The sequence below is a fragment of the Thamnophis elegans genome, chromosome 3 (assembly GCF_009769535.1).
Source record: "Thamnophis elegans isolate rThaEle1 chromosome 3, rThaEle1.pri, whole genome shotgun sequence".
Classification (NCBI taxonomy): domain Eukaryota; kingdom Metazoa; phylum Chordata; class Lepidosauria; order Squamata; family Colubridae; genus Thamnophis; species Thamnophis elegans.
Window position 1 is genome coordinate 104,972,872 of NC_045543.1, and position 15,097 is coordinate 104,987,968.

Consider the following 15,097-nt stretch of genomic DNA (forward strand, 5'->3'; position numbering starts at 1 on the left):
ATGCAGATAATACCACTCAGCTGAACAAACTTTTTAAAAAGACACCTTTGTTGTGAAACTGAAAGCAGAAGTGAAAAATCCAAATTGAAATTAAATAGTAGAAAGGTAAAGTTTATGCCAACTAGCATGTCACTTCAACAGCAACAAAGAGTAGATAATTATATTTAAGGGTTATCAGTGCTAATCTATTCTATAAAATTGGACCCTGAGAAAGAGTGAGAAAAAGAAGATATGTGCCATCGAGTTATGGATTTAGAAGACCTAATCAGACCTGATCCAAATAAAGTTGGAGTTATGATCAGTAAGCAGAAAGTTTTTATGCAAGTGGATTATGGACCAGAAAAAGTGACTTTGATTGTCATTGGTGAGGGAAGTAAAAGAAAAGAAAGACAATGATAGATGTATACGATAGATCTAAAAGAACAAAACTTTATTAGAATTTCCTTGGGAGATAGAACAGTAATCACTAAATAAAGGTCAAAACAATGAGCATTTATCCATATAATCACTGACTCATCATTTTGCCCCCTCTTTCCCCCACTCCACAGATACCACTAATTCGGAGTAAAATCCACTTGAAAATATTTAACTCCACTATGTACAGCCAGCCCAAGAAACCGAACGGAATCAATAACAAGATAAGGAATCGTGTATGACCCACCAACCAATATGCTGTATGGTGCAAAGGTGTATCTCTGGTTCTTCACCTTCCCACCACTTCATCCTATTAAACGGAATGATAGCAGCCATACATTTTGCTTGGCTACATCTCCATGATTTTGCCCTGTGCAGAAATGGGCTCCCTACCTAAGCAGTAAGAGCGGGAGCAACCTTTATTGATCGATGACTGCATCTTTCTAAAACTGGAAAGGGGGGGGATAGCTCTTGCGCGCGCGCGCACACGCACACACACACACATAACCCCCCCCCTCTCTCTCACACACACACACACACAAACCTCAGGAGTGGGGATAAAGAACTCTCTTGGGTAGCCCACCTGTATTCTTAATTAAGCAAGAGGTGTTACTCACACGCACCCATCCCTTTTTGTTGCCTACTGGAAATGTGCTCCGCTCCCAATTGTCGCCGCCCCATCTGGGGACTGTTTCCCCTGCCCTCCGCCCCCCCCCCCCCAAAAAAAAACCGGAGTGGCTTCCAACTCGTAAAGATCTTTATGGGGATGCTTTGCACAGCCCGAGCAATAGAATGGCACCGGTTGGGGAAGCCAGGGTTAGCACGGATTCCCTCCCCAGCCGTTTCCCAGCGGGGGGCGAGCTTGGCTGGGCGGTTTGGGAAGCCGGCTTGGACGGGGGAGAAAAAGCGAAGGGCAAGGATGGAGTGGAAAGCGCCGGGACCGCGGACAGCTCCTCGCCCTCCCTCCACCCCCTCCCCTTCGGCTGCGCTGTACGTATTATTTGGATTATTTTGATCCCAGCCCCGTAGCCCCCTGCCTGCGTTGGCGAAGACTCCGGCTCCTCCTCTCCCCCGGGAACATCCAGCAAGAATCCAGGCCGGGAGATTTGACGTCAGGGAGCGCTTTCGTCCTTTTGACGTGGAAGCGCTCATTCCCCATTCCGGCCGTGGCGGCTCCGAGCCCGGCTCCAAGCATGAGACGAGCAGAGAGCGAAGGAGGCGACGACGGCGAGGCACTTTCTTAGCAACTGCCCGCTCCTTCCTCTCCCGTAGCAACCAGAGCCGGAGGGACTTTCCTCGCCTTCTCCAGCGACGACTCCCGAGTTCTCCGGCTGCCTCCTCTTCTCTCAGCACCCGTTTCCTTCTCCCCCTCCCGGAGAGCAACCCCTTTGGCTCTGCCAGGGCCATGGAAAAGAGATGCCGGGCAGGGCAGGGAGTGATGGGGGCTCTCCTCTGCGCCTGGACGGTGGTCCTGTTGGCCAAGGCAGAGCGGCAGTTTGTCAATGAATGGGCAGCCGAGATCCCGGGAGGTCTGGAAGCAGCGCGGCTCATAGCAGACGAACTGGACTACGAACTTCTGGGACAGGTAAGACCTCACCCCTCCCTTTTCTTTCCTTTCCTTTTCTTTCTTTTAAAGTCGGGCAACTTTCCTCTTTCCCGAAGCAAAGAGAATGAGAAACGGCGGATAATGGGTCCTGTGACTGGCAGGGAGATGCCATTGGTAAGGGAGATGCAATTGTTGCCTATTGTGGTTTGGGAAGAGCGCTCCACACCTTTCCCTGCACATCTTTTCCAGAGATGCTCTGCTTTTAAAGGGGACTTCTTCCTCGTTGGTGGCGTTGTCGTTACGAACAAGGAACAAGTAGTTGCTCTTTGCTCCTGATGAGAAACTTTTTGAGTTCTTTCCACTTCTCCCCAGCCCTATCTTCCTTCTTTTAAATCGTCACCCCTGGTTGTCTGTTCCCTTGAACAGATGTTTTTTTTAAAAAAAAATTGGCCAGTTACCACGTAACTCCAAGCAGCCTACACAGATTAAAACAACAGCTGTGACCAATAACTCACGGAGTAACCCCTAAGGTAAAACAGCCCACCCCAATCATGACAATGGGGGCAAGGGATGATTTTGGGACCAAGACGGAGCAGGGTTGCATATGATCTGTTCTCCTGCGCAGAAGCCCATGTGCTGAATGGAGCAAAATCAGCAGCAGATGCTGGAAATTGCAAAGCGGGGAATTAAGTGAAAGCCCTCTGGGAACTCCACTTGGCTTGGCTTTAACCCTGTCAGCTGCCCAATGCCATCGCTGAAGTTCTGAATGCTGAGGTTCCTGAGCTCCTGCAGATGGGGGTGGGGGTTAGCTTTAACAGCAAAAGAAGAGACTATTTCTCGGTTTGGGATCTACCCGTACAGTTCCCAAACAAGAGACATTTGAGATTATGTAAAGAAGTCACCAGTCAGAAGGTCTGGGCAAAAATAAATTACAATATTTTCTCCCTTTACTTGAAGAAAGCACAATGATCAAGATGTAGGAGGCTAAAAGCACGACTACATTTAGTAACTCCTAGTCTCTATACTCTATATTATTTTTTTTGTTCCCTTGTAACCACTCTGACATCTGTTTTCTCTTTTATCATCTTGATTAGCTTGTTTAGCCAAGCCTTATGGTGTGGGTACATAACATGCATAACATGTGTGTTATGTACACACACACACGCACACACACACACCAGGTGTGTGTGAGTGTAAGAGAGAAGAGAGAGAGGGAGGGAGGGAGAGAGAGGGAGAGGGGAAGAGAGAGAATGTTAAGTATATGGTAAATGACTCCTCACCAGTTTATAAATGGCTATTTGGCAAATAAAAGTATGCGAGATCTGATTCACTACTGCCTGAGATGAACCAGCTCACTGTGTTATATAGCACAGGATGCTGTCAAAATGCATTGGCAACAAATCAGACAAACAGAAGAAAAGGCAAGGACAAAAAACTCAGATGAAAGATGTTATAGATTTACTGACTATATTCATCTATATAGGAGAGATGGAGAACCTTAGTTTCTACAACTGCTGGGTGATCAAGCCAGCATGCCCAGTGCTGGAAACTATAATTCAGCAATACATGGAGGACCAGGTATATTCCATCCCCCAATATATGTCAGCCTATACCATTAAGGAATCACCCATATTAAAGTTAATCTTTCAAATAACGCAGCATAATAAATTGCTACAAAAAGATTGCAATTAGTCAATTGCAATTAATTCCACTATGCAATCTCCCATAAGAATCTATTGATAAATCATTGTAACTATGCATACTTCTACCATCAGTTTTCTTCTTTAGCAAATTATCTCATCCATAAGCTCAACAATACTCTTATTTAAATAAAGAATACTGAATTTGAACCTGTGATCAGCACTTGTCATAATAAAATTTCATTTAAATTTTAGAATTTTGACCTCAACTCTGAAACTTTGTTCATTGTATATATTATAATACATGTTATGCAATCAAACATACATTCCCCCCACCTCTCTCCCTCTCTCCCTTGAAAACAGGAGGATAAAATATGCATTGCTCATTCTGTACACTTTTTTCTAAATGTGCATTTTAATGTATGTAATGTCACAAAACTGCAAGTACTTGTACATTTATTCCAGCATAAACAGATTAGGAAAAAGTGGAAGAGAATATGATTTAAAAATATAAAATATAGTCTACGATATCTGCTTATTTTCTATTGAGAAAATTTCTGATACAATTTTAGTCATATCAAATAACCTATTATCTAATTCCTCTCCCATGCAAATATCTGATATGTTATATAACATAAATCTAATTTATCACTGAGCTTATGTCAAGCTACTTTTTCCTATAGTCTTGCATGTATATCCACGATCCCATTATGATCATAACCAATATGTTTATTTCTTTAATAGTCTTTTTATGATTTGTTTTTATTGTTCAATATTTTTGTTTAATTTTTAATAAAATTAAATTAGGTTTTATGGAATTTGAAGAGGAAGGGCACACATCATTATGGAGCTAAATCATACCTAAATACAACGCTAAATTGAGAAGAACCTAATTGGTAAATAAAACCAATAATTATGAATATTTCTCTGAGCTATCAGTGCAAATGCTATAGCATGATATTTACTACTAATTCTCATCAGATTTATGCAGTTGACTTATAGCTAGATCATGGAGCGCATACATAGATATATACCCACAATTCCCACCAAAACAGAAGCTTTTTTTTTCTTAATAGCAGCCATTCTGCTTTCCTAATATCTGAATCAACCAACTTCTGCATCTCCAGAAGCTCACATTTCCTATCCCAATTGAAATTCCAATAAAGCAATTTGGGAAGAGGAGGAGAAGAGATAATTACAGGAAATGCATAACCAAGAACTAAGGGCATAGATTACAGAAATGTGCTCTTCTCAAGTCCTGGAGATGGTGGGAAAATATGCCAGTGTACATTGCATTCTCCCAGAAATTAGAACAGTGAGTGGTGGTGTTCTTGCAATTTTGACGAGTAAGGTTAAGAAAGGTAAGATTGATGGATTTCCCTGGTTTTGTTTCCCATCCCACTGAGCATTATTCTCTGGTAGAAAAAATTGCTACTAATTGCTCTCCTTAAAGTTTGGTGGGGTGGGGTGCAGAAGTGCTCAGAACCTTTAATTTGCCAGCCAGGAAATTTTTAAATATGAGTCTAGCATTCTTTTGAAGCAGCACTAAACCTGTGTTCCAAAGTAAATCAGTTGACAGGTCACAGGTGCAGAGGAGAAGTAGAAGATGAAGGACCCTCTCTTAACACATTGGGAAATGGAGGCTTAGAGAAATTGAATGAAAATGGCAGAATGAACTTTAACATAATTTAGTGCAAAATTACACTAGTTATTTAGGAAACAAACTCAAAAGCACAGAGAGAGGCTGTAACTTGGTAATAGTAAATTTGAAGAAAAGTTTGAATAGAATCTTGTTTTGATATTTATATATTTCAGTATTAGAGTTGGACAACCATTTGTTTCAGATGGTATAGAGTTTCCTGCTTGAGCAGGGAATAGGACTAGAAGACCTCCAAAGTGTCTTCCAACTCTCTGTTATTCAATGTTCCTTTCACATCAAGTTTGATACACAGGTTAAAGGTACTGAGCTAAAAGCCAGAAGACTGTGAGTTCTAGTCCTGCCATAAATATGATATGTTGACTTTTGGCAGTTACTGTCTCAACCCCAGGGGAAAGGCAACAATGGCAAAGCACTTCTTGAAAATGTCCAAAAAACATAATGAACTTACCCATGTGGATACCAGCCATTAAGACCAACCCAAAGTTTGGATATAGATGGATGGATGGATGGATGGATGGATGGATGGATGGATGGATGGATGGATAGATGGATAGATGGATAGATAGATAGATAGATAGATAGATAGATAGATAGATAGATAGATAGATAGATAGATAGATAGATGATGGATGGACGGACAGATAATATAGATAAATGATAGCACATATATAAATAGAGAAAGATAGATGATAGAACATAAAGAGGAACAATAATATAATACCAATACAAGAATACCTTCAATTACAGTACAAAAACCCATCATTCTAAAAAAACATATCCTTCATCTTTCACAAAGAGCCATAGTTGACCAGTCTCTAAAATAGGCATGTTTTAGCAAGCTTTGGGAAAGCCATAATAATGGAAGTGGATGCTCACATAAGGCAAGGAGTGGGAAAAGGAAAACTTTTCAGAAGAACAGAATCCACTCAGAAAATGCTTTTTCACCTCTGATTGATGGAGACGTTCAGCAGTCATATGGAATTTATCTCAGTTTCATGGATATCAAGGTGCTTAGCTGTATAGGTGATAATCAAAATTTGAATTAAAACAGTAGAAAATGCAGTAAGTTTATGTTTATGTGTGTTTTTATGGGCAGTTCCAAGCAAAGTATATTAGATTGATCCAAATTCATCAAGCACATGAATAACCCTCTTCAGAGCCTTCTGTTGGGTTGGGCAAAGGCCTTCTTGGCCATGGCCAAAAATCTACAAGGGGACAACCCCTTTCACAGCTAAATTTGATACTATCCCTGAATTACCAGACTTCTAAATTAAATTATTCTATCTTCCTTGGGGTGAGCTTGTTTCATGCCATTCAGACACTGCCAGATTCTAAACACCAACTCTGAATTTCCACTATGTTGTACAGTAAATTAAAAAGTGAATACTGAATTCAAATTGACAGTATTATATGACTGCAAAAGAAAAAAAAGGCATATAGTTTTAAACCATGTTAATAAAAACATGGTTTCCAACTCATGGGAAATAATTTTGTCATCTTTAGTGCAATCCTTAAGAAAGATTTAGAGAAACTGGAGCAAGATCAGAGAAGTGTAGTGAGAATAATAACGGAACTAGAAAAGTAAGTCCTATGAAGTTAAACTAAGAGAAATGAATACATTTAATGCTAAGAATAGGCTAAGACAGTGGAATATAATTGTATTCTAAAATATCTGAACAAATATCACATAGAAGAGGGACTTGATTTCTATTGTCTCTGGGTACAAGATCCAGAATAAAGGACCTAAATTTCCAGAAAGCATATTACATGTAAAAGCCCAAGGCCCAATCCAATTCTTACTAATAAAGAGAGATGTTTAGCTTTCCTTCGTTGGACATGTTCAAGCAAAGACCAGAAAACCATCTGTTGGGATTGTTATAATTTGATTTCCTGTTCTTATCAGCAAATTGGACTTAAGAGCATGTATGAATTATGAAGAGCACATCTTTGTAATTCTATATTCTATATTTGACAACAATAAAAATATCTAAGAATAAAATATTTCCCCTAGTGGAAAAAATGTATGATATGATACCATTTAATTTTTTTTAAAAAAAATCCGATAAAATCCGATAATTGAAATTTTAAGAAAGTACTAACATTAATAGCTAGTAGCAACAATTTCACTCCACTTTTGTAATGTGTGTATGTAGACATATCATGAGGGAAATGGAGCTAAATCAGTTCTACTGAAGTCTATGGGATTTATTACTGAGTGAACATAATTCAGATTGTTCTATGAAATTTGGACTGAGAAAATGTACCTAGTAACATATACTCAAACTTTTTCAAAAGGAAGAGAAAGTCAGAGGAATGCTGTGCTGTAAACCACAGAGATTACTAGCTCCATACATAATGTAGCTAGAAACTATTTTGGTGGCAATGGAGAAGTGGGGGGAAGTGGAGGGAGCAATTAATGAAAAGGGGAAGGAGCTTACAAGAAATACCCTTCTGCTACTTTTGTCATTCTAATGACAGCAGCTAGCTTCTGTAGATAAACATGTCCTATTCGTTTCTATTTTTTCTTAAAATAAATTTAATCACATGTTCCACTTTGGTCCATGTTGCCATTAAATAAAAGCAATGCGCTTTCATTTTTATGCAAATATGTGCAAGATGTAAAAGTACTAGTAGAACATAATTCTGCTTCCTGACCCTTTGTTTTTAAAAGACATTTTATTAGGCAATTATGTATTGGTGCATGGTTTCAGCTCTTACAGTAAAAGAATTTCTGGGAAGTTTTGATTGTTTCTTGCTGTTTCTTGCTGTTGTTGTGCATGATGGGGAAAATATCTTAAAATTGTTTTGTATTTTACAGATTGGGTTACTGGAAAATCATTATCTACTTAGACATAAGAACCACCCTAGAAGATCTCGACGAAGTGCTTCTCATATCACTAGACAACTCACAGATGATGATCGTGTAAGTAATATATGTATGCTTTATAACAGTGTTGGCAAACCTTTCCACCAAGTGCCAAAACAGGAGTGTGCACGCCCCTCCCCTCAAAACTGGAAGAACAGATCCCCAGTGTGCATGTGCGGGAACAACAGAAACTAGAAGAGCAGGCCTCTGGCATGCATGCGTGCGCCGGGAAGCTGAGCTTCCGGTTTCCGGGATTCCCACTGATCACCTGGTCTTCTAAAGACCAGCTGGCATGCCAGAAACCGGAAACTCAGTTTCCTGGCATGCACATGCGCACCAGGGACCTCCTCTTCCAGTTTATGGTGCTCTTGTGCACGAGAAGACCAGCTCCCGGCGTGCAAATGCACGCCGGAAGCTGGAAGAGCAACGGGCAATAGCTGGCATGCCCAGAAAGATGGCTCTGTGTGCCACTTCCAGCATGCATGCCATAGGTTTTATAGTCTCTCTTAGATGATAATTCTAAACCCAATTCTAAGTGAATAAATCTTTCTCAATATAGAAACTTTGGTCTCCAAATAACTATATGTGAAATTGCCTGCCAGTTTACTATTAAATCACCAATTCTGTGGAAGTGATGTGATATAATCCTTCAATAATTGGATTTCTGATAATTATAATTAAATTTCATATTTTTTATCCAAATATCTTAAAGTATGTGTATATGGTTTACTGTTTTGACCCTGAGACTGATCCAATCTTAGTCTAGATAACATTGGAACATTATATTTGAAAAGCAACACCTTAAAACAAAGAAATTGTAGCTGTTGGTTTTAAAAACTGTGCAACCACATGAAATTCCAATAGACACAATCAAGTAGAAAGAGGGCATTTCTTCATTTATGAATTTTCTCATATTTATTTCTGGATCTCTTGTTATCTCAAAAGCATATCTTGTGTTTAATATTCAAAATCCTTGTGATTTAGGAATTAGGAAGTTTGTAAACATTTCACAAATGCTTCACCTATGAACAAGCCCTATTTTCAAAGTTGCTATTGATATAAGTCCAGAAAATTTCAAAAGGGCTCAACTAAAGATTAAGAAAGAGTTTTAAAAAGAGTCCCCTTAATAGCTTGTTTATTTTGTTGTTGTTTTCGTTTATTGGATTTATATGCCGCCCTTCTCCCAAAGGACCCAGGGCAGTGTACAACATAAAAAAAACAACACATATTACAAAAGTTAAAAAGGAAACTAAATAAAGTATCCAAAAACAAACCCAATTAATATTAACAATAAAAATTTAAAAATTAGATTAAAATTAACAATTAAATTAATCATTTATTTTATTCTGTTCAGGCCAGGCAGGCTTGCTGGAAAAGCCAACTTTTTAGGACACGTCTGAAGGACCGGAGGTCAGGGATTATGCGAAGCTTTGTGCTGCAAATGAAACAAGCAAAATGTTTAAAAGTTATGATATTTACATAGTTACTTACCAAGCACATTTAAATTATATTACAGTAACTAAAATATTTGTACAGTCCCCAAGGCATGTCACAACTTTTGAGCACCCTTAATGTTTGGAAATTGAAAGTTGACACATCTGACACACCCTAAGTGCTGCATTCCTATTCATCTAACAATAAATTTGTTTCTACCAGTATGTGTAATAACATGATATTCAGTCATTAACTGGAAAAAACGCCAATTGAAAATACATGTTTCAGAATGAATACCTTCAAAAAAGAAGCCGTAAAACCTGGTTTACAGGTTTTTCACATATCTGGAGTAGGGATGGGGTATTTGAATTACAGTGAGTCAGAAGGCAATGTTATTGAATGCCCACTGTGATTTCTTGCTCTATGGGATATTGCCATCTGTATTCATTTAAAAGGTGTCTAAAATCTAGCAAATTTGTTTCATAGTGCTAAATTCAAAAGCAAAGAGCTGGCAAACAAGCCCTTTTTTTTTGTAAGTGTAAAGCCTTCTTTCAGTCAAGCTTGATTCTTGACTCCTAAACGCCCTGCTCCTATGGAAATAATTGCTTTAGAATTTGAGAATTTGCCATAGTAATTTATGCTTTGACTGGGTAGAAAAACTATGCAAAATGGGTGCCAATCAAAAATGTCAACCTACTATTGATATGTACTATAGGTAGGTATGCCAGTGAAATCATTAAAATGCATTATGTCTTATTCTTTCCCCCAAATTTCTGCTGCTATTTCTCTAACCACTGGGTTCCTAATAAGTTGTATCATTTATTTTGTAGAAAACACATTTTCAATCACGTGAAGCATTTTTGTACTGCATGAGATGTCTTGGATCATCATTGGTGTTTATATTCCTCACTGTCTTGATGATTCTGCTGCCTTTAATTCTTAATTGGAAACATCATGTGAATGATAGTTCTACTCTAGAAAAATGATCATGTGCCTAAGCGAAGCCCTTTTGAAGCCATGTTATATCCTCATGAAAATAGCTTAGTTAATGCAATTATTCTTGTTCTTTAATGCAGTTAGAGATATGACTGCTTTTCTACTTCATCTCAGTTATATATATATATATATATATATATATATATATATATATATATATATATATATATATATATATATATGTTTTTTTATTTGTTCTGATAAATAAATAAAGGGAGACTAGTATAGATCTATTTCAAGCTATTTAGCTCTCATCAGATAGCCATACCCTTACTGGGATTTGAACCTGGGCTATATTACATACTAGGCAGACTTCTTAGCCATTAGGCCACAGGCTCTTATCCGTTATCAGGGAAGCCAGGGTGAAAGGTATCTATTAGATTTTTACAGCACAAATTAAAAAAACACAAATATAACAAAGGCAACAGTAAAAATATTGGGTTTCTGTCGTGATGGACTCTTGTGACGAGCCGATTGACAGATGATGGAAGCAGTTAGCTTCCTCCCATAATTGGGGCTTACCAGGGGTTGTAAAAATCATATATATATATACATATATATATAGATAGATAGATATATATATATATAGATAGATAGATAGATAGATAGATAGATAGATAGATAGATAGATAGACAGACAGACAGACAGACACACACACACACACACACACACACAGTATGTATACATACATATATATAAGCTTCATCTATATTTATCCCGCTCTGGGATTTTAAACTGGGGATTCAAATTTCAGACAACAGTTGTACTGGGAAATATATCTTATTTGGCCTTGCTAAAACTTGAAATGCTGCCTTAGCAACATTTCAGGCAGAAGAATGAGTGGATTTTGACTCCTAAAGCCAAAGACCTGGATGTGAAGATCTTTGCTAGGTAGAAGTGTTAAGACTGATCCTAGAAAGAGGCAGAGTGAGGTAGCAGTTGCTCTGCATGTTAGTAGCTGCAGGGCAATTGAGGAAAAAGTAATTGCTAGGATTTAGAGGATATTATTCGATAGTCAAAGCTACACTGTATCCCAAAGCCAGCTTGCTGCCTTTAGGAAATATGATCTGATGAACAATATGATCATTTTCTGCACATGGATTGAAGTGGTATTATCTTATCCTTCACCTTGGGTAGCAAAAGCCATGGGAGAGAGGCAGAGAGTCCAGATTAGATTTCGGATCCATGTTGTATTCCAAACGATGTTATTACAAAAAATAGTGGGGTCTTTACTTCCCATGACAAAATTCTTGACAATGGGGAAGCCCTAGATTGTGCATGCATGCATGCATGCATGCATGCATGCATGCATACATACATACATACATACATACATACATACATACATTTTATAATAAAAACAAGGCAGATTAAAAATAATAATTCAGTATCATTCAGTATCATTCATTTTGATTCTTGGATTATGGATCATCACTGCTGGATCAAAGATACTGCCTTCTTGTCAGGCTTTTATTATCCTTTTAAAATTAAAGATCAAGGGTTGGATTATAAAAATGGAAATTGATTTCCCAAAATAATAAAGTAAGACCGATAATAAATTAGCAGTATAATTTTAAAAATCTGTCTATAAAGAAAATATTGACATGCTCCACTTTCGGACTGTCGTATCTTTCTCACTTACGTACTTATTCTATTTTAGTTATGAAATAGCCAAGACAGGAGACAATCTTAAGCTATTTTTAGCTGTGCAATAATAAAATTAGCATTTGCTGTTTTAAGGAAAGACCATCATTCTAGAACTGGTGCACTGAGTTCTTTATAAAACCTGTGGGTTAAACATGGAATAAACAAGCCTTCAGTGTGCATTTATAGACACAAGGACCTCCAGTATTTTCTTATCTAGCTATCTATTTATCTATCTGATGCTATTTTAGGTGACTTGGGCAGAACAACAGTATGAAAAAAAGCGAACTAAGCGTTTTGAATTAGGAGACTCAGCAGAAAATCTATTCAATGACCCAATGTGGAGCCAGCAATGGTACCTGGTAAGAATTTGAATCTACATGTAGAACATATATGTCTGAAGAATCTTTTAGTATTGCTTCCTTAGTGTACTAAACCATTTGAGAGATCATTCAAAGTATGATAATAGAAGTTGGCTTTTTGGTTTAAACTATGACATATATACAATCATCGGCAGAATGTTTTAAACTATGTTACATACAATCATCTGCAGCATGATTTTGAAATGAAAACTGTACAGTCACAAAACTATTCTCTAGTGGAAAAATTATCTTACTGAATTTGCCCAAATGTAATCTATTAAAGTTTGAGATAAGTAGCACTTGTGAAAAAGAGCACAAGCTTTATAAAATTCAGTGGGGGAGATAAGTACCTCAAATGAAAAGAAAGAAAGGAAATGATGAAGTGATGTCATTTTTAACCAGTCAGTCATAATGTGACGCAGCCCCTTTTTTACTAACAAATAATAATTTTAAGAGAAGAGATTTCTAAGAGATTGAAATTGGCAATAAAATATAGCCGCTCTCGCCCATCTTGTGCTCTTTTCTCCCGTCTTGCTCTCTCTCTGATTTAAGATTTCTTATAATCTTCCATACTAGACAAAAGAAGTTGGGTAAAGTTAGTGTGTACAGTACTACTATGTGCATCGTGAAGCAATTGTATAAATGTTTACACTGAACTCAAATCAAAACCAAATCAAATATAATACATTTTATAAACCATATTTTTTTCAATGTGTCATGCAATTCATGTGAGCTGACAGAAAATTTCAGTAAAGGAGAGGCTGTTGTTTCAGCAATACTAAATAAATAAATATTGTCAGTTAATAAATAAAAATAAAATAAAATAGTGTATCTCTGTAAGCAATATTTAAAAGTAGCTTTTCTTGATGTAATTAAATAAATAAATAAAAACTACGCAGGAGCAAGAGTGCATTTATTCATTCATTCATTCATTCATTCATACAAAGAGACTTGATTGCAACATATGTAAGAAAATTAATTAATTTTATACAATGTGTTATAGGTAAAACAAGTTAGTAACATTTGCACAATGCATAAATAAATTGTCTTTTGTTTCTCCTAGCAAGATACAAGAATCAACCGATCTTTGCGCAAATTGGATCTCCATGTCCTTCCAGTGTGGCAAAAGGGCATCACAGGCAAAGGAGTTGTCATAACAGTGCTCGATGATGGCTTGGAATGGAATCACACAGACATTTACTTTAACTATGTGAGTTTAACACATCAGTAGCAATCATTACTTTTTTAATTTCCAATTTCATGATTAGTTTCTTGGAGTTTAAAAATATTCCTTTTCAATAATAAACGTGATTGGGTGCCTTCAAGTGAATACCTTATCAGCTTAATCAGTAGATTTTGGGGAGAATTCAAAAGAGTTAAAATCACACGCTGCATGACAATTGGGTGAAGAAATTCAAATACGACAACTCAATAAAACATGAGCTATTATTGATTTTTTTAAAAAAGAGAGAATGCTGCTATTAATGGGGAAACAAGGGTGTTACACTGCAATTATGTGCAATTGTTGGCATCCCAGCCAGACATTGTATTGCCCACTAACGAAACAGAAAGAGGGACTAGATAAGTTTCCATTTTGGTTTGCTTCACCAATTGATTTAGAGTAATTACATCTATTTTCTTGATTAACATTTAGGATCCTGATGCAAGTTATGATTTCAATGACAATGATCATGATCCATTTCCCAGATATGATCCTACTAATGAAAATAAGTGAGTAACTACCTACTTTAATACACTCTGATATATATTGCAGTTGTTTCTGGAATTATTGGATTGAATATCATAATTTTAATGATATTCACTGTCACTTTATATTATCTATTTGGACTAAACTTTAGGAGCAGTAACAAATCAAGCTAATTCAATACCACAAAGTTGTTATTGTCATCCTTTGCTCAGAACCCAGACAATATCACATTTATATACTGATGGGACAGGGATTCTTTCTTTTTATGATTTCCCCTTGCTCAGGATTGCACTCTAACATATTTCTATTTGCTTGACCAAGAGTGATAGATATCCATATTGGTTTTCCATACTCTCACCACAGTGGGACAAGATCTTTTGTTTTGTCTAGTTTTGTCCTGATATAGATGTGATTTGTGAAAATATCTATTACTTGTTGCCTAGTAGTCTTGGTGCTGAGTAGGTACTTTCAGAGAATGGCAAATTAATTTTCAAGTGTCATTTATGCAATCAACACACAAGCCTAAATTTTGAGATTCTATTATTAAAGTGTATGGCACTTCATGATATAGATGATTAATTTGAACCAGCCAGGTTTTTTTTTTCAGATATTGGATTGGTTATGGTTTAGATGAAAAAATATGATAAACCAACTGTACACACACGCACACATACACACACACAAACACACTCCCATTTCCAACTGATACCACAATCCCAACAACTCCCGAAGGTAATTGCATATGTTAAAAATGGATGGGTTTCAATTGTGTTATCAGGTTGTCTTACTGTCTGTTTTGATCACCTCCATCATGGACACTCCTGAA

The 15,097-nt window shown here is 37.2% G+C and overlaps 1 protein-coding gene across 1 annotated transcript in view; it reads left to right on the forward strand.

Annotated features, from left to right (window-relative positions):
* The first annotated feature begins 1,819 nt into the window (after positions 1-1,819).
* Positions 1,820-15,097, forward strand: part of PCSK1 (proprotein convertase subtilisin/kexin type 1) — a 34,534-nt gene continuing 21,256 nt past the window's right edge. The window contains exons 1-5 of the mRNA XM_032214034.1: positions 1,820-1,999; positions 8,079-8,183; positions 12,453-12,563; positions 13,627-13,773; positions 14,218-14,294. Of these exons, the coding sequence (XP_032069925.1) occupies positions 1,820-1,999; positions 8,079-8,183; positions 12,453-12,563; positions 13,627-13,773; positions 14,218-14,294 (620 nt within the window). The remainder of the gene's footprint in view (positions 2,000-8,078; positions 8,184-12,452; positions 12,564-13,626; positions 13,774-14,217; positions 14,295-15,097) is intronic.